The 19014-nt window shown below is 44.2% G+C and overlaps 2 protein-coding genes across 6 annotated transcripts in view; one reads left to right on the plus strand and one right to left on the minus strand.

The window, feature by feature from the left end:
* Window positions 1–10093: 10093 nt before the first annotated feature.
* Window positions 10094–11913, plus strand: LOC104926084 (uncharacterized). Of its 2 annotated transcripts, none has more exons than XM_010739860.3 (4): window positions 10094–10219; window positions 10298–10356; window positions 10444–11786; window positions 11857–11913. In XM_010739860.3, the coding sequence occupies exons 1-3, from the start codon at window positions 10197–10199 to the stop codon at window positions 11781–11783; spliced, it is 1422 nt and encodes a 473-aa protein (XP_010738162.3). In that variant the 5' UTR covers window positions 10094–10196; the 3' UTR covers window positions 11784–11786; window positions 11857–11913. The 2 variants fall into 2 exon arrangements, with proteins under 2 accessions (XP_010738162.3, XP_027141847.1); XM_027286046.1 differs by having other exon boundaries at window positions 11863–11913.
* Window positions 11914–15444: 3531 nt separating this feature from the next.
* arid1ab (AT-rich interactive domain 1Ab) overlaps window positions 15445–19014 on the minus strand; it is a 50159-nt gene continuing 46589 nt past the window's right edge. For all 4 annotated transcript variants that reach the window (XM_027287303.1, XM_027287302.1, XM_019258440.2 and 1 more), the window contains one exon: window positions 15445–18946. In XM_027287303.1, coding sequence (XP_027143104.1) covers window positions 17024–18946 — 1923 coding nt within the window. In that variant the 3' untranslated portion in view covers window positions 15445–17023. The remainder of the gene's footprint in view (window positions 18947–19014) is intronic.

Raw genomic sequence — 19014 nt, forward strand, 5'->3', positions numbered from 1 at the left:
TATTACCCATTGTTCTGCTGCTCACTTGATCAATGTGACTAATTATGTTTGCCCCTACTCGCTTGTTTGAATGCAGGCGAGGAGGAGTTGGTACAGCTGGTCCAACTACCCATTAAAGCCAACTGGCCCCCCATTTATCACTTTCATAAAGGCTGGAGCTGACAAGCACTTAAACACATATAGCACACAGTATGAACACACTCCTACCTAAAATTTCTGATTTCACTATCTAACCAAAAGGCAATCTGACATTAAAATGGACTTTTGTGTTTTTGGTGAACTTGTTTGGTCGAAAAATTGTAACGCCGTGTTTCTTTTTTGCATCTTCTTTTTGCCACCTCTTGCATCACTGTTCTCCAGGAGGCATGGATTTGTGAGTAATTTGATTAGCACAATATCTGCGTGGGTGGACAGTAAAAATAATATCTAACAGACGCACAGACTTTCTACCAGATGCAGGGCCAACGTTGTGGGTCATTGCTTATAGAGCTTTCACACCATCGCGCGATAACCTGTCCGCCTCCAGTCATTTTAATGAGAGGAATGCGGCAGATGGGAAGTAGTTTCGGTCATAGTGGTTGGGGAATGAATAGGGTGGCCATGTTTTTTAAGTCATGCTGGTTGCGCATGTACAGTACGTCTATGTAAGTGCCGAAATCAAGTATGATATTTACTGGAACTTTGTAGTAGGAAGCAGTTGCCACCCACGTTCATGCACACAGACTTTACTCTGCCATCACCACATTGAACTTATGTCACTTTTACAGATACTTCTCCCATTGACTCAGCAGGTGTTTATTCTCGTACTGCCAGACTTGCTATAGTACGTAAGTGCGTTTACACTGTCATTTATGGCATTTATGGCTCATAAAGGTTAAAAAAGTTGAGCGTGGAATGGCGGACACTTTTCGCCCTGAACGGTAGCCATAAGAGGAGAAACCACTGGCATTGTGAAAACGGCTGCCAAAGAGCTGCTTGAGCCGCAAACCGTTGCAGTGATGCTGGTTGCGTATATGTTTTATATTCATATTTTAGCAGTCATGCTCTAAGAAGAAGAAGAAAGAGCAATATCATTTCTGGTAAGTGCAAAATGGCCATACTCGAATTAAGACAACACAACCCTGCAGAAATTAGCACACTACACCAGGAAGTACAGAGTGTACACAGTGTACTACATAGAAGTACGTAGAAGTGTAATAACTAGAGGTATCAGAACTGAGACACAGCAGTAATGTGTGGTGCCAATGTTAGGGTGGGATAGCAGACCTGTATTTACGTGCTTACAGACATAGACATATATACATAGACGCCGCATTGAGCGCTGAATCGTCGTCATCACAGTAACAGTGTTACACACATTAGTAGCTGTAAACACTCAACATTAGAAAAATACATACGTTGTTTTTTGGTGCCTGTTTGTTTCCTAGATATATTAGTGTGTGTGTGAATGGGTGTATAAGAAGCATTAACTTAAAGAACTTTGTAGAAAGGCGCTTTATGAAGTTCAGTCCATTTCCTTGTATTAGTTTACGGGCAGATCTGCCATTTCCAATATGGCGGACCCGTTGACGTATCGCGACCAACGACCAACCCACTCAATGCGGCGTCTATGTATATATGTCTATGTATATATGTCTATGCTTACAGACGTGCACCACTAAAAATCACAACAGAGGTGTCGACACTGTCAGGTTCAGACAGACAACTGGACCCACAGAGCAGATCAGAGACTGACAGGTGTAGTAAGGCGGTTTATTGACAGTCCGGATTCGGTACACAAAAGGCAGTCAGTGGGGCAGAAGTACAAAATCACGAGGCAGGAAGAAAGTCCGAGAACAGGCAAGGGTCAAAAATCCAGAACACGGAGCAGACAGGCAGAGGTACAGGACGCTAGGCAAAAACGGGTCGAAGAAACAAACAGGGTTGGTACACGAGGAATCTATGATGAAAACGCCAGAGAGCTACTCACAAGGAAGAAGACAATCTAACAAGGACACACTGGGAGAGACAGGCTTAAATACACATGAGGGGAGGAGCAAACGAGACACAGGTGAAAACAATGGGCAATCACAGGGAGTAAAGACACCAGGACAGAAACACAAAAAGGAAGTGAGGGAAACCAAAAAAAAACAGGAAGTCTACCCACAAAACTAAAAGCCTGACAGACACCTCTTCTTCGACACCAGATCTTCAAACAGAACTAACTATAGTGAATCAGCATTGTTATTTAATGACTCAGCAGCTTTTAGCAGCTCCTCGCTGTTGACTTGAAGCACCATTGTCAGCTCGGCCATAATTACTTCCTTGTTAAACGCATACTTAAAGACAGCGAAGGCAAACTAACAGGATCAGTGCCAAACAGCATGGTGTTTACTTACACCTGTACATGCTGAAGTGCATTTGAACAGTGATACCATCACCAACGTAATCGGCTATTTGTAACCATTTGAATCAGCAAGATGCTTTGTAATTTATGCCTTTATAGCAACAACACCAGCCCTAAAATGTCGCCCTCGCTGCCATGGAGGATGCCTACCAAGATCATCTTTAAAAGTGGAGAAATCTGCATAAAAGGTATTAAAGTTAAAATACCCCTCGACAAAAAGAGAGCAGACTTCAAACTTCAAACCCATGACACAAATGGATTTGATTTGCATTAAATTTTTATAATCTATCAGTTACTCTTGGGTATATTCACCACAGAGATTGTACAACATGTATGTGTTCGCATGTCATAATGGGATTCTTTATGCACTTGAAATTTAAACAAAAACCTCTTGGTGTATGACCGCAATGGATCCCCAGACTCGCGGAAAATGAGAAACAAATGCTCTCGACAAAGTCTCAGTCTCATATGAAAGAAAGACTCATGTAAAGCACTCCACCGCAACAATGCGGCTTCCCTCTGAAGTCCTCATGACCGTGTCTCCATTGATCTCAGAAATGACTACAACTGTAAATGGAGCAACAGCACGACTCTGCCAGGGTTTATGGACCCCCACCACCACCCTCCCCAGACTTCCCCTCCTCTGGGCCTCAGAGCAGAGAGTGTCCTGAAGCCTTGTTGCTGGCTCTGCTGTCCTCCAGCTGGCTACGAATCAGTCTCTCGATCCATGTGGCCTGTCAGAAGTTTTGTTTTGTTGTTGCTGTGGTTGTTTATAAGAGGATGAGGTTAGGGAGTTTTCAGTTCGAGAGAGACATATTTCCCCGTGTCCCATCCTGTTTAATTCTCTCAAACTCCGAAGGAGCCTCTTAAGCCAAGGCTTACATCATGCCGAAATGTAAAGAAGGTAAAGAAAAGATAACACTTTTTTGATCTACGTTGTTGCAAAGCGAACAACACAAGTATGAAGATGAATGATTCATTAAAGTGTCTCTCCTCTGGTCCTCTCAGAGAAAAGGAATAGAGTCTGTATTGCTGGTTGATTATAAATGGCCTTGACCCGTTTTACTCCTGCACTACTTCATCATCTGCTTCATGCATCAATGAGTTGGGCTGGAAATGAGAAGAGAGCCGGGCAAACACAATAGTCCGGCTAGAAACTGGAGTCATTTGAAGACACTTGGGATCAAACCTCCCATCAGTAGACCTATAGAGGTTCATGTACAATGACTTCATTTATTCCTAGCTATAGCTATCCACTTTTCAGTCCCGTTACAGTAGATATATAATCGCACAGTTAAATGTTCCGAGAGTATTAAAGCTGCAGAAATCAATATTTTTATATGAACAATAAATCTTTTCTGTGTAATGTATTCACCCCACAGAGAACTATCAATCAAATAATAGTTCTCCTTTGTTATGTGGAGCATTTTAACATCTTTCAGCTTCACGTTTTCTGTTTTGGTGCAGCTGTTTTCAGCAACAAAAAAAAAAAGTTCTAATAAATTCACAGTACGCCACTTGGCCAGAACCAAACAGGAACAGTCAGTTTTTTTTTATGTATTCAGGCAGCTAAAGGACTAAAGGACTAGTGGCCCCTAGTGGGTCCTGCCTTTGCTGCCTCCCAGTTTATCCAAAAACCAGCAAAGAAGTGGGGCTGAATGGCACTCTGGTGCTCAAACAAGTCATCTGTAATGACACCCATCTGTCAATCAAAGCATCCAAGCTGTTAATTATGTATAACTTTAAGCTTTAATGTGATTATAATGGATGAGTTATATAGCAATTCAGCCTCAGTACAGTTGTCATGAACTTTGAAATTAGCTATAGAGACCAAAACAGTTTTTTGTACCAGGCTGTAAACATGTTTATTTCTGCTGTGAAGTTGGACATGGGGAGCTTCAGTCGGCCTCAAGTAGCCATTCAAGGAACTTGTTTGTGCATGTCTGCAGGATGTGTAGACAGGCAATAGTTCACATTTCTGGCCATCTATCAGCAATAATAACAATGTGCTCACAAAGCTAATTGTTGATGTTTGGGAATTTCTTGTGCAATGAGGGTTCACTACCTACATTGAGGTGTATTCTTTTAATTTCACCTTTCAAAATATGTTGGTGAAGATAAATTGTTGGCTTTGTTCCAAGATCTCAGTAATAACTTTGATAAGAATTGTGTTATGACAGAAGAATGATGACCAAAACTACAACAATAAGACTCACTGGAGTGATCCTTTAACTTCAGCTTGAGAACAATGTGAGTGGAAAGAGTGCAGCCTCTCTGATGATGAATCTTCGAGCTGCCCGTGGAATGTGTTGGGTGTGAACTCTCCATAGGTAGTTTGACCTCTCGCCTTCCTGGAGGGAGGAGACTTAAGCTCATTATTATTACCTTCATTATTTCAAATTCTGGACCAGATGCCAGAGCGGGAGGGGGCCCAGCGCGCTCAACAGGGACCTGAAGAACCTGATTGGTCAGAGCCAGAAGAACGGTTTGGAGGCCAAAGGGTAGATTCTTCCGGAGATGAGACACCATCTGCTGACTGTCTCTCCCTCACTTTACATCATCTTGCTACATTAAAGACTTTGAGGAGATGACACTGCCCACTCTGGACTGAGGACACTGCCTTACAGGGTTATACAACTCCACCAGCACCGCTCGTTACGTCTTACGTGATAAATAAAAATAAATCTCTTCCGTTGTATCTCCAGCATCGGATATCACGTGGGTCCCTCCCAATGAGTAAAATAATGCCACTCTGGGAAACTGGCAGGACGTTGTTATTTTAGCTGTGTTTTGTAAATACATTTTTAAGTTATTTATGAAACTCATGGCCTCCTGATTGAGGTGAGGTGAGATACGGGAGAGCATCCTTCCTTTGAGAACTGGTATCCCTAATAGAAATGTTATTGTTGGTTTCCAGTTTTCCAGCACCAAAATTTCATGATTATTGTTTTTTCCACCCATAATTTTATAATTAATTCTTCACTTTAAGTTAAAGGGATAGTTCTGTTTTTTTGAAGTGGGGTTGTATTCTTATATTTACTTATTAAGATTTGAGGCGTAATATGCTGTGCGTGGTTGTAGAAATATGTACAGTAATGTAGTGCCACACGCTGTCTGCTTACTATAGCGTACACTTAAAGAGATATTTTTTTTAGGTGGGTCTTTGTATGTGGCTAATCTAATTAAATCAAGCAGCAACATCTGTTGCTGTAAAGTTATTGCAGAAGTGTCAAAAACTGCAGTTCCTCAAACGGCCACTTGAGGCTGGTTACAGAATCTCCATAAGTCCCCATGTTAAAATGTCCAACTTCACAGCAGAAATAAACATGTTTACAACCTGGTACAAAAAACAGTTTTGGTCTCTATAGCTAATTTCCCCGTTCATGACAACTGTACTGAGGGTGAATTTTTATTTAAGGCACCCGTTCAGATGATATTAAGGCTTAAAGTTTTGCATATTTAACAGCATGGCCGCTTTTGATTGACAGGTGGGTGCCGTTACTTGTTGCTTGTTTGAGGAGCCAGGCTTCATTCAGCATAGTGGGCGGATAGCAGAGGGTAGGACTGCTAACATGGCAGCGGCCAGAGCCACAACACCCTCAGCTCCACAACAGCTTTTTCAGAAACCTGTGTGTGACGTCACAAATATGACGTTCATGTTTTGTACAGTCTATGCCTAAAATACATTTTTGTGCTGACCCAGTCCACGGCAGTGCTTTGCTCTACTTATGTGCCGGGACTTCTGTCTGCTTCTGCAAACAGGGAGTGCACTGATCGTTGTCTACTGTAGATAACACACTGACTAGGCACAAGTGCCTCATACAAAACCAAGGAAATCAAAGAACACAGGCACTACATACAAGAAAACACAACAAGACACAGGTGAAATTAGAGAGAGTGTCAGGGATCTGGACAGACGAGGACCACACGAGCAATACGTTTCAACAGTTTATTGAAGGGTTAGGAGTGGCAGGGCAAAACTTCCAGGGCAGAAGTACCGTCAAGGGCAAGGCAGAAATCGTGGTCAAAAAGGCAGAAGGCAGGTCAAGTTACCGGGGTTGTAGAGCAGAGGGTGGTCGGGCAGGTCCGGGATCACAGGTAGGAGTCAGCGTAGTAGCAGGTAGCAGGCAAGAAAGGTACTGGCTTAGCAGACGATCTGACAATGTGTGCTGGGGAACAGGGCTCTTTATACAAGGCATGGTTAGCAGAAAATGAGGAGCAGCTGGCTGGTTAACGAGGGAGTGGCAGCAGAGACAGGTGAGAGTAATCAGCAGAGTGGCAGATAATTAGTGCTCCTACCAGGCAGAGGGAGAGGGAGCACTGGTCGACTGACACAAACCATGAATGATAGTGAGGGAGCAGCATCGACCAAGAAACGACCAAAACCAGCTGCAAATGATCCTACTGGCAAACCAAAGCCTGATAAGGGCTGATGATCAAGCAGTGAGTCACATCATTGCTCTTGGGTTCCTCGACTACCATGAAAACACACACACACACACACACACACTCCCGCTCCTATAAATATTCACCAAGCGCCATCAGTGTCTTGATGCGCAGCTGAAAATAGTCTGTGTAGCATTATAATATTTTAATATTAATATATTGAATTTTTTCTCTCCTTTTCAATTGAGTTGTGATCAATTTTACATACAAAATGAATGAACTGGCTCGGGGGCCACAGACAGTGTAGGGAAACATGACCAAAGTTGTAGTGTCATACACCCGTCCAAATCCCATCCATCCATTTTCTGTAACCGCTCATCAGGGTCACCGTGGGGCTGGAGCCTGTCCCAGCTGACTTAGGGCGAGAGGCAGAGTACACCCAGGACAAGTCGCCAGCTCATCACAGGGCACATAGAAACAAACAACCACCTACGGGCAATTTGGAGTCACCAATTACAGTTTTGTCCAGTTGCTAACACACTGAAATGACATGGATAGCACAAATATTTAAATTGACACACAGGGAGCAAAACCTCATCTCAAATCTCCAAAACTTTAAACACATTTTCTGCTTTACACACATTTTGCAATTCGAAGTGGCTCTTTTTAAGTGTACTGAACGTGGTTCTCTGCATAAGACACAACAATCTGACACAAAGTCACATGTTTGCAATTTCAAAACACTGCCATTTAAAATGACACTACGTGTGCCACCTGCCCAAACATGGTGTTATGTAATTGTTAACACTTCAATCAGGATGTAAGCAATAAAAGTCCATAGGTGAGCATCTTTGGAAGACGTTGCTGAGAGAGGAAGAGGAAGAGGGAGGGGAAGAATGAGAGGGGGAGGAAGAGTGAGAGGTAGGGGTAGAGCAATGTTGCCAAATTATTTTGCTTTCCTCTTTATTTTTTTATTTTTTCTGACATTTTTTCTGCAATTGTATTTTTCAACTTACTTTTTTGTGAGCATATTTTAGTTCACTCCAATGTAAATATATCTGCTGTGCATATGTTGCACTGCCTTGTTTGTTAAAATAAAAAAATAAATATTTCAATAGCACGTGTGTGTATCAAATATAGCAAAAATGTAGCAAATATTTCTGTGCATGTGAGCAATCTGAAGAATTTTCTACAGTTTGAACTATGTTAGTATTATGGCAAAGCTTTTCATTATGCCCAACAGTTTGTAGTTGGTTAGACAAAAATCTACGAATACGAATGAAGTGTGTGCCATCTGGTGCAAAAGTTAGATTTTGGTTGCAGTGCTTCATTTTGCGGGATATATGAGGTGTTTTGCAGTTTGGGTGTGTGGTTTGGTGAATTGTGTTAGTAACCTAGTTGGCAGAATTGTGTTTAAGCAACTGGAAAAAACTGTAATCTGCATGTCTTTGGACTGTGGGAGAAGCTGGAGTACCTTGTGAGAACACGTAAACCAAGATTTGAACCAGGAACCTTCTCACTGTGAGCTAACCACTCCACCATCGTGTTGCCCTTGTGCAAGTCCCATTTACTACAAAAAAGCGAGTTTGTAATATTTTTATCATAGATATACGCAGTAGCTGCATAGTTTTTCAGATGATAGTAGTGTATAAGAATTAAAGTCTTGGTGTGGACAGAAGGCAAAAATAGAAAGATCAGATTCAGCATATTCAGGTGGCTGAGGTGACTGTGTTACTGACCCTCCTCACTAATGCCCCTACGTTCTGCAAAGCTTTGCACATAAAGTAGATGACGATGGTGTTTGCCTTTTTAAAAAAAAATATATATATATCACTCCCCCCTTTTGTGGCCCTGCGCACACAGATACAAATTTATCTTGGTGCACAGAAAGCTCGCGAGCAGAGAGGACACAGTGTAACCTTTACACTGAGTCAGGGTCCACTATTTAAATGAGCGTGTCTTCCACTCGTCCACAGGTCAGGAGCCTGCAGATCGAACATTTCCTTTGTTAGAGCAGCACTCCGAGCTGCGGAGATCAAGATTAAGGCAGAAAATATGAGACGCGATGCATGCAGAATATGAATCAAACTGAGAGAGATCACCCGCAAGGAGAAAGGAGTCGCCTACTCTGATGAATAGATCTCATTTTGATTCATGTCACCCTTCCATGTTTTGTTTTAAAGCTGGCACAAATGTGGCATAATGTCTGTGTTATCAGGAATGTTTTTGCTGATTCAAACGGAGGTCTTTTCACCTCCTTCTCACTCATATGACTGTTGATAAGACTAATGGAAAGAATTTAGAAAGGAGGAAACTGTTCCTAAAAAAAATTCCTCTGCGCTATTTCCTTTGACAGGAAATTGTGTCTTTTGATCTAAGCCACCACACTCATCTGGTCATCGCACGCGAGGTGTCACTCCTTTTCTACGGCGGGGGGGAGGAAATTTGCAAATCGCAGCTCGGGCTCGTACACTCAAGTGCCTGGAAAAGATGAAAAATAAGATTGTACAGTTTAATAAATGTGGTCATAAGAAGGACTTAGGAAAGTAGGACAGATTCATTTGTCGTCCACTTGTCGTGCAAACTTTGCATCCTGCTTCTTCTGGCAGCAGGGGACTGTCATTAATGAACACTATTGACCAAGCACAGTCTGGGATGAAGATTCACACCTGCCAGATTAACAGGAAGTGTGTCCTCCATGTGTGTGTGTGTGTGTGACAGTGTAAGAGTTCATCTTCACGTGGAGCGTCCCACATGGTCTCAGATCAGTCAAACAGACACGGGGGGGGGAGCTGATGATATCACACTCACGTGAAAGTATGACATAATGTATCTCGCTTTGCTCGCACCCGAGAGAGATAGAAACAAAGAATTCAGAAGTTATGATGTAGAGATTTGTGGCGTTTGCGTTGCGAGTGTGTGATTTATAATCTGCAAACAGACGGTGGAGTCTCGCTGTTCTTGATGTGTTGTTTGTCACGGTTAGGGTCGACTGCATCATTACTGCTCTGGGTCTATTCAGCGTCAGGGGGGGCAGAGGAGGCATCATTAATAATATTAACAAGGCCATCAAAGGCTAACATGATCTTTCTCAAGGGCAGGCTTGGAATCTCAGCGTAACAAAAGCAAGGCAAGAGCTGTTAACTTCTGCTAAACGTGTGAACATGTGCTCTCCCTCTTGTTCTACTAAATAAAGCCGACGGTTCAAAGGTGACAGAGGAGAGGAAAAATCAACAGGACACTTCCCCTCAAAGTCACCCTGAAATCACAACAGCAGGCACCTGTGGACAGTCACTTCATTAAGCAGTGATTGGACGCAGGCTGCAATAAATGCCACCTCTGGTGTAGGCACATGCAGAGCAAGTAGCCTCAACGCAGTTGTCCGGCTGTTGTGTTCACAGGCTATGTGGTTTGGCTCAAAGATATGGATTGTGGAGTTCATTTGGGGTAGGTTCTGCAGCTATTTTGAATGTGTAGTCTGTCCCATTTCTTCTGACCTTGATGTCTTTGTTTTTTTTAATGCAGGATCTTGCTGATGTGCTTAGTTCAAGCAGAGCATGTACGCTGTTTATGGGCTGCCGAAGGTGAGCAGAATACAAATGCATCCCTGTCATTTCAATGCTGATTTTTCTACCTGTGGGTTCACACTGTTGTTGTGTTTTCTCTTGCAGCTCAGAGCTCCCAGAGACAAAGCGGCAACAGATATGTTGGCTTCTCGCAACAGGATAGTGGACTAAAAAGATTTGGTGGCAGATATCCCCAGAATCAACTCAGACAAGCCCAGAGCAGTAGCTTCAACACAGACACTGCAGTTAGCAGTAGTCATAGCCAGGGACTTTCTAACCGTGGCTATACACAAACTCTTTCACAGCCGGCTCAAAGCGGCCACCCTTCAGTCAAGTTAGTGCAGAGCAGCTTGCTGTCAAAACCGAACTCGCGACCGGTTAAGGCACAAGAGGTGCCAAAGAGAAAGTTCACTGGCCTTTCCACTGCCGTTGCTAGTGGAAGTTCTGTGAGTCAGTACAACAAGAAGCAGAGTGACCTTACTGATATCAGCAAGAAGAGTACTTGGCCAATTCTGCAGGGTACACCTCGTGCTCGCAAGTATCCATCCAGCAGTTCTGCATCTGTTCAGATCCCTTCTAGCAAAAGCAAATTGGCCTCCCACCAGGTAGCACAGAAGGTTCCCAGTGCTGCTGAAACTCAAGCCTACTATGGACAAAGAGCTTCTCCTAGGACGTCCTCTAGCCTGTTTAACCCAGTTTCTCCCGATCAACAGAAAAGCCCCGTACAGGTTAAAACATCAGCCACAGCCCGTGCTAGAAAAGTGTCATTGAGTCGTGGCGCTAAAGCGTCTAAACCTTCTCGTTTCTCATCTCCTCAAAACGAAAGGATCAGAAATAATCCCAGCCAGACTGAGGCTGGAAACCCGTACGGAAGCAAACTGTTTCCTGTGACTGGCAAAGAAAGCTACAAGTCTACTTCCACGTCCGAACAACAAAACTCTCGCCTTGGCTTCCAGCCACGCAGTCTTCAGAGGTTGAGCTCCAAACCCAGCTACACCTCCACTGAGCAGATCCCAAGCAGTACGAGCTCTTTCCAAGCATCCTGGAACAGCAGAAACTCAGCCCAGGGAGTTCCTGGTAACCTCCCTGGCTCTGGGAGCAGCCAAGCGGGAGCACCTCCTAAGAAGTTTGCCCCAACCAGAACCCACAACATCCCCCAACGCTTTGGTGGCTTTAGTATTAGACGACTGAAAGAACCTGCTGATGAGAAGCAAGTGAGTATCAGGAAGCCTCAGCAGACCTACACGGCTCCTTCACAGCCGAGCTTGAGCGTCAGGAAGCCTCAGCAGACCTACACGGCTCCTTCACAGCAGAGCTTGAACGTCAGGAAGCCTCAGCAGACCTACACGGCTTCTTCACAGCAGAGTGTGTCTCTCCAGCCACAGGCCCAGAGTGTTCATCCCCAGAGCACATGGAAGAGGATAAAACCACATTCAGGAAAGTAGCAGGTGAGTATTGTAGTATTTCTCGTGGTGTGCGTGCTTTACACCTGGTTTCTAATGTGTGGTTTTCCCCTAGGTGCAGCAGAGACCTCATGAAGAACTGGTATTTCATAAATAAAGTCTGACACTTAAATATTGTTTGTCTTTCTATCTTTACATTCTAGCTGTGTGGTACTGGTATGTGCAATGTATGCTTGGCGCCCTCTAGTGTCTAAAAAGAGGTGCTGCAAGGGAACCAAAATTGTCTTACTGAATGTAAGCTGGAGCAGCAAAATTCAAGAGTTACTTCTGCTTAATCAATGCTGAAAGTTAAACATGAGCCAAAACTGCAGAAGGCATTTAATGCTGGTACCATCTACAAATGCAGTGCTCTTGTAAGGACTGCTATATTTGAGCACCGGACTGCAACAGTGATTATATTGTATCCCAAAACTTTTGAAGTTACACGTCACTGCAGAAGTCAAATTTACAAATTCTGCACTGTCCTTTGGTTTCTTCTAAAGAGGTCTTTGTATAATCAACATTTCAATTTACTTCTCCTGCATCAGTCATGTGTGAGCTTGCATATTAGTGGCTTAATCAGCAGCACATTACAAAAAATGCTTTAGTTTACCAAAATCAGTGAAATAGTTGGTGTGTGACTTGATGCTGTAAAGAGTTTCATACTTCCATGGGTGACCATACAGACAGCCCAAAGTGGTAGAGGTGTACAGGCTGCAATGTGGGAATCAGACACTTGGTATTTGTCATGTACCATCAAAGTGATTTCAAATCTTATTTAATGTTGCAAAGTCTAGAATATGGTGTCTGTTTGGTTCAACCCTTGCCACATCTAAATGTAGCTCACATTAGGTTTAACAGCTGAGATTGACCATGACATTTTAAAAGCTCTTACTGCTTCTTTGACGGGAACAGATTACAAACTATGGTCTTCTAGGTGCTTTGACAATCATACCACATCACATGACAATATTACTTGCTGTACTTTGCTGTTCTGACCAGATGAGGGCACCATGCTTTCAGAGTAGAAAGAGGAGCCAGCTGATGTGTCGGATGAAATATGCAAATATATTGGCTACAAATAAAGACTAAATGTACGTAAATAAACCTTTAATCATGCAGTACACAATGCTGTTTGTATATTCTATACAGAGCTCTGTTGCTTTAAATTTACTGTGAAGCAAGACTCATTTTGGCACCTATCAAGGCAAATCTCAACAATCACCGACTTATACTCAAATCAATATTAGATATATGGATATCGACAGCATTCCTGTGACTCTCTTACACAACATCCTCCTGATCAATGCTGTCAGTATGTGGGAAGCAAATCTACATGAGAGAGGAGATGGAGGGATGGTTCTTAAAGATTTGTTAGGTGCTTTGTTGATGCAATTACAACGGATCAAGAATCTCCTCTTTGGCAGCGTGTGCTTACTGCTGGCTGCCGTGATTGTTTGTCATGGCTTCTCCAAATATCTGTGACAGATGTCTTTAGGCCTCGGCGAGCTTCAGGTGCCGGTGCGAATGAAATGTAACCCACCTGGAGCTTAGACTCTCTTTTTAGTATGGATGTGGGGTACTGGATGGACAGATGTGTCAGGATGCTGCTGCAGATGTGCTGGATGGTTTTTCACAGCATGCTGTGGAAGAATATTCATAACTAGGTCCACAGATCTCTCTCTTTTTTAGCAGTTTACCACTAAAACATCAAATTGTCCAAAAATCTGCCTATTTTTTTGTCTATGTGCTCAAATACTTTAAAAAATATCTTCTGAGTGCCTGCACAGAGACTACTTCTTCTTACAACCTCAATATGCAAAGTGTCTGGCTACCTCCTCGTGAAATAATTCACTGAGTGGTTCCAGTGTAATAATTCTTCAAACTGCGTGGCCGTAACTCTTTCCCTCTAAAATGACCTGTACCGCTGTGCCATTACCACCAAATGTCCTCTAGAGAGCACAATGGGACAGGCAATAAAAACACACCACTACTGAGAGGACATGTACGTGAACTTAAAGCCAGTGTTTGGTACTGGTAACGTAATAAAACACATGTGCAGCTTCAAAGAGCCTCATCAACACAGGCCTTTTAAAACTCCAACTAAAATCCTTCAACTTACAATTTTAGCTGGACTTTTACTTAGAATCTGTTATTATCTGTTACTATATACACTAGCAGCATGGCTTACCACTTCCACTTACCACGTCCACACTGAAACATCCTCAGAGGATGTATCCGAATAAATCTGCTGACCCTCCAAATGTTCCTTTACTGCCACTATGACATTTGTGACTCTGAGTGAAATATTATAAATACTAGATGTATTGCTGGCACTGTGATGAACTGGCAACTTGTCCAGGGTGCGTCTGAACTCCTGCCCAACGCCAGCTGGGATAGGATCCAGCCCTCTTTGGGACCCTGATAAGCATTAAGTGGTTATAGAAGATAGCGTAGTCAATTTCTAAAAACCCAAACTTGTGCCACCATGAGGTCATAATTTGACATTCCCATGAGCCACAGCTGTACTGTGCGTTTAGTTCTAATTAGAAAACTTGGAAGATTATACCTGCTAAACATCAGTATGTTTGCTCAAAGCACAGCCTCACAGTGCAGCTAATATTGCGATAAACTCCTGGCCTTATTGGATCTTCTAATTTTGTCAGTTTTCTCTTGATGTAAAGCTCTTTGAGCTGCTTTTTCTACATGAAAATGCGCTATATAAATATATATTTCTAACTGTAGTACATGAATAAGCCCTGAGATCTTTCCCAGGTGATCCATGTGTGTGCTTTAATGCATTTAAGCAAGTGCGTGTTGTGGAAAGGAAGCGAGGACTTTACTTTGGATTACTTTGTCTTCATGTCTCTGTTTTTGTGAAAGAGATCTTGATCTCAATGAGACTTCCTGAATAAATGAAGCTTAACCACATCAAGAGATGGCTGTACGTCTTTGAAAATTTACTCGCTTGCCACATTTAGCTCGCGCTGACTGGTGTTCTGTTTTTTTATGGATGCTATTTTGTCTCGAGGACTACAGTGGAAATAAATATTTCACAGCTTTATTATGCCGTCTACTGAGAGGAAATCAAAATTGATGCTGGGGTTGTTTTTTTTTTGGGTAATTTCGTGCCTCTAAAATTAACACTGGCTCACCACGAGCATGTCAGACTTCTAGTTTGTTTTACTGATGAGAGTTTGGATAAACTTTTACCGTTAACGCAACCATATCGGTTGCGTTAACGGTAAAAGTTTATCCAAACTCTCACAAACTGGTTGCTCGTAAACGTGAAGCTCCTTTGAAAATATCACAGATGCGTTATTCGTATGCGTCACGCAGAATGCCTGCTCAAATTCTCACACTAATGTAAATATATGTAAATATCAACACGTGTGATCCCGGGACAAGGACAGCCCGCGCAGCGCTGTGCTTAGATGTCAATCAATGCATGGATGGAAAACATGGCTATGCATTCGATAAGCGACGTCCTCCGCATCCATGTGTAAATATCAAAAAGCACCAGCAGAACACACAGTGTGCCGCTTCAGACGTATCAGATTGTCTCTGCGCAGGTGAAGTAGGAGCCAAATGAAAAATTCAGGACTTCGATGAACTGCTGGCTCAAACCGTGTAGATGTGGGGAATAATAAATAAATCCACAGCAAACGTCTTACGAAGATTTAATGTACATTTATTCTTAACACGTGGAACATATAGTATAAAGATTTCATACTGAATAAATGATATTCATTAAGCCAAAAAAAAGGAAAAAAGAGGAATTTACATCAAGTTTTTAGCTACATCATCTGAAATACAAATATGCAGAATCCGCATCACTGGAAAAAAACAAAACAAAATAAACAAAATAAACAAAATTAAAATGGTTTCTTCATCAAGGTCTAGTTTGTCATTTATGAATGAGCTCAAATGGAACCGCAGACATGATTTTTGTTATATTCTCTACACCCAGACCGGAGACAAACTGAAACTTGAAGTTTGTTGTTGTTGTTGTTGTTGTTTGTTGTTGGGGACGGGGGTGGCGTTGGACAGCAGCTAAACACCCCCTTGGAGCGCGATACGAGCAGGGTGAGGCGCCTAAGTAACGGAGAGGATGGCGGTGGTCGGTGGTTGGTGGTTGGTGGTGGGCGTCAAGTAATCACATGGCGTACTTGATGCGAGGGGAAACTTGTAATCGTCAAAGATTAAAAATGGTGAAGAGCAACAGAAGTTGAGAAAGAGAGAGAGAGAGAGAAGTGTAATGTACAACATCATATATACACTGCAGCTTGGACTGCATCTAGAGTTGAGGACCAGTCCTAAAGAGGTGACTTTTTAATATAAGGGTCAAGTCATACAATCAAGGGACAAAGAGAAGAGGTCGGGGTGTTGTAGGTTCACCATACTTTGGGGGGAAAGCCGTTTCTCTCTCGACATTAACTAAAACTGTTTTAAAAACTACAGTTTGCTGCCAAGCCAGCGTATCTCAGTGTGAAACAGTATTATTACAGTATGTTTACAGTTTTTAAGGTGTACAGTACAGAAAAAAGTCCTACAATCTACTGCACAGGCCTCCCATGACAGATGTCTGTTCACAGCCAATAATGTGGTTCCTGTGGGGCTGAGTATATAGCATCCAAAGTTACAGCAATTATACCACACCACAGTCCGTGAAGTCAATGAAGCCTCCAAACATGAACCATAATATTGTTTAGTCTGTGCCCTCTTCCCCCTGCCGAAACCCCCCTCCCCCCGAGAGGAGGGAGAAAGCGAGCACACGTATCCCCCAAACTCACTGTAAACGAGACAGCAACTTTGGTTACAGTTTCTTCTTTTTTCTGGAGATTTTTCTTTTCATTAAAAAACAAGTCCTTTTTTTTTTTTTCTTCTTCTTCCGCAAGGGCAGCGCCACACTCATGTCCAAATGCCTGGGTCCCAATCTGCTCTTCTTTTTGTCAGTATCTTTCCATTTCAGACGTGTTTTTAAAATCCAACAGCTACTTCATGATATTCCTTCCTTTTTAGTGAGAAGCAGGGGGGTAGAAAGACAGTGGAATCCGAGGTGATTTTGCATAAATTAAAAAAAAAAAAAAAAAAAAAAAAAAAAAAAAAAAAAAAAAAGGACAGTCAGTTTTGCTCTTTTTCACTCACACGCAACAGACACGCACACGCATACAAAAAAAAAAAGGAGAGGGTCGGGGTGACTGGGAACGGAAAGAGGCAGAGCTGAAACCTCCCCACGGCTGTCATGACTGGCCAATCAGAAACAGTACATCACAGATCACTTGGGACACCAGAGAGTTCATAAGTGGGGACACTGAGATGTCCAGTAGCCGCGACTCGTACAAAGTGAACTCCGAGTGGTTTTCATCCACCTTAGCCAGGGCGTGCAGAGCCCGGGCCGCCCGCCGCATCATGTCCACACTGGTGGGCTCAAACTGAGGTGCGCCCTGCATTTGTAACAGGGAGCTCTGGCTCTGCTGGTACTGTGTGGCAGCTAGGCTGTCCTCCAGGAAGCCCAGCAGGTTACCCACGCTGCCTTTCTGCACAGCGATAGCCCGCGCCGCTAGGCTGTCACCCTGGGCCAAGTTGGCCAACAGGACGACCGCCATTTCCCGGCAAACGGCCACCTTGCGTTCACCGACCAAGCGCACCAGCGAGCCGTACAGCTTCTCCAAGCGGCTGAACGGTGGCGTTGCCAGAATGAGGTCGACGTTGTTGTCCTGGATGCTGAGCTTGCTGAGGGTCTCGAGGACCAGTCTCTGAGGGGAAAGTGAGCCATGTGGCCCCAGCGTGGGGAAGGGGTCCAGGGCCTCTGCCGAGGGACAGACGGCCCAGTGGAGCAGGCCATCCAGCAGCGGCAGGCATATACTCTCCGGGTAGATAGAAAGGTCCAGCTGGCCTGAGATGTTCGCCAGAGTGACCAGGCAGTTCTCCCTTAACACCTCGAGGCAGTCCCACCACCACTCGTCTCTCTCGCAGCTCACGCCTTCGTCTTCCTCTTCCTCCTTCTCGTAGGTGACTGGCGCCTGTTTGCGTTCAGGGTGCCTGTGGTGGAGCAGCACCAGGCGGCCCAACAGCAGCAGGAGCCCTGGGTGTTTCGACATCTCCAGGTCGTTCCCTGGAATGAAGGAGAGGCTTCGCACTATGTTGGAAACGCAGATGCAGCGTCGGGCTAACGAGTCCTGCCAGTCCGACAGAGTGCTGAGCGGCGTTTCGTCCTTGCTGTGAGGCTCGTCCTCCAGGATCTTGATGTTGCGTCTGCTCTGGATTTCGGGGTTGATGCTGAAGAGGTACTTGCCGTTCTCTTTCTGCTCTTCGGCACCTCCGCGAACCACTTCCTCTGTGACCGACCCCGGGCGGGCAGATAGTACGTCATCGATGGTGGCAGTGACGGGTGCACCAATGGGAAGAGGTGGAGGGGTCTTCTCCGCTGGAGACTTCTGAGGTTCAGAAGACTGGGGCTGCTGCTGCCGAGGCTTGTCGTCCCCATTGGACTTTGACTTCTCTGGGTTATCCTTCACAGTCTCAGTCACCTGGACCTTCTTGCGGCTCTCAGTGGCTGTTGGTGTGCGTTTCCGCTGCTTGAGAAGGTCCATCCGGCTCTCAAAGTGGGTCTGGATGTGTTCGGTAGTGTCACCACCACCGATGCTCCAGTGTATCAGGCCGCTATCAAAGCACTGTCGCTGCCCAAGCTTGGACGAATGGTTCACCAGGAAGGGATTCTTCTTCCTCACCACCTTGATGGGGAGTTTATCAAACTTGCTAGCCTGCCTGGGCTTTTCCGAGTGGAGGTTGGGGTCCTGGGCAGACCCTGAGGTAGAGGTATTGGGTTCCTTGATAGAAGACTCCCTTTCCTTCTCCTCTTCCTCATCCTCTGAAGACTTGTGTTTCTGTGAGCTCTCCTCCTCCTGCTTCACCTGGACCAGTGAGGAAGCGTCAGGATTGGGCTTCGTTTCCTCTACCTCCTCATCCTCTTCGTCGTCCTCGTCCAAGTCCATGCCCTCGCCCTCAGGCATGGGAATTTCATCATCAGAGTCCTCAGCAGCGTTGGGGTCTATGAGGGTGCGCTGGCCGGGATCGCCTACTTCGTACTCTTTCAAGATGTCAAAGATCTCAATGAGGCAGCGTCTGAAGTACTCCACCACCAGCTCCAGGAAACCAGGCAGCTGAGAAAGATAACAGGAAGAAAGTCACCAAAACAATCCTATAAACTCATCCCATGTGGCATGATATG

This window comes from Larimichthys crocea, chromosome XIII (assembly GCF_000972845.2).
Source record: "Larimichthys crocea isolate SSNF chromosome XIII, L_crocea_2.0, whole genome shotgun sequence".
Lineage (NCBI taxonomy): Eukaryota > Metazoa > Chordata > Actinopteri > Sciaenidae > Larimichthys > Larimichthys crocea.

Coding starts and splice junctions, on each gene's coding strand:
- LOC104926084 (XM_010739860.3), top strand. CDS start 10,197: ATGGATTGTGGAGTTCATTTGGG. Junction 10,220..10,297: donor GATTGTGGAGTTCATTTGGG/GTAGGTTCTGCA, acceptor TTTTTAATGCAG/GATCTTGCTGATGTGCTTAG. Junction 10,357..10,443: donor CTGTTTATGGGCTGCCGAAG/GTGAGCAGAATA, acceptor TTTCTCTTGCAG/CTCAGAGCTCCCAGAGACAA.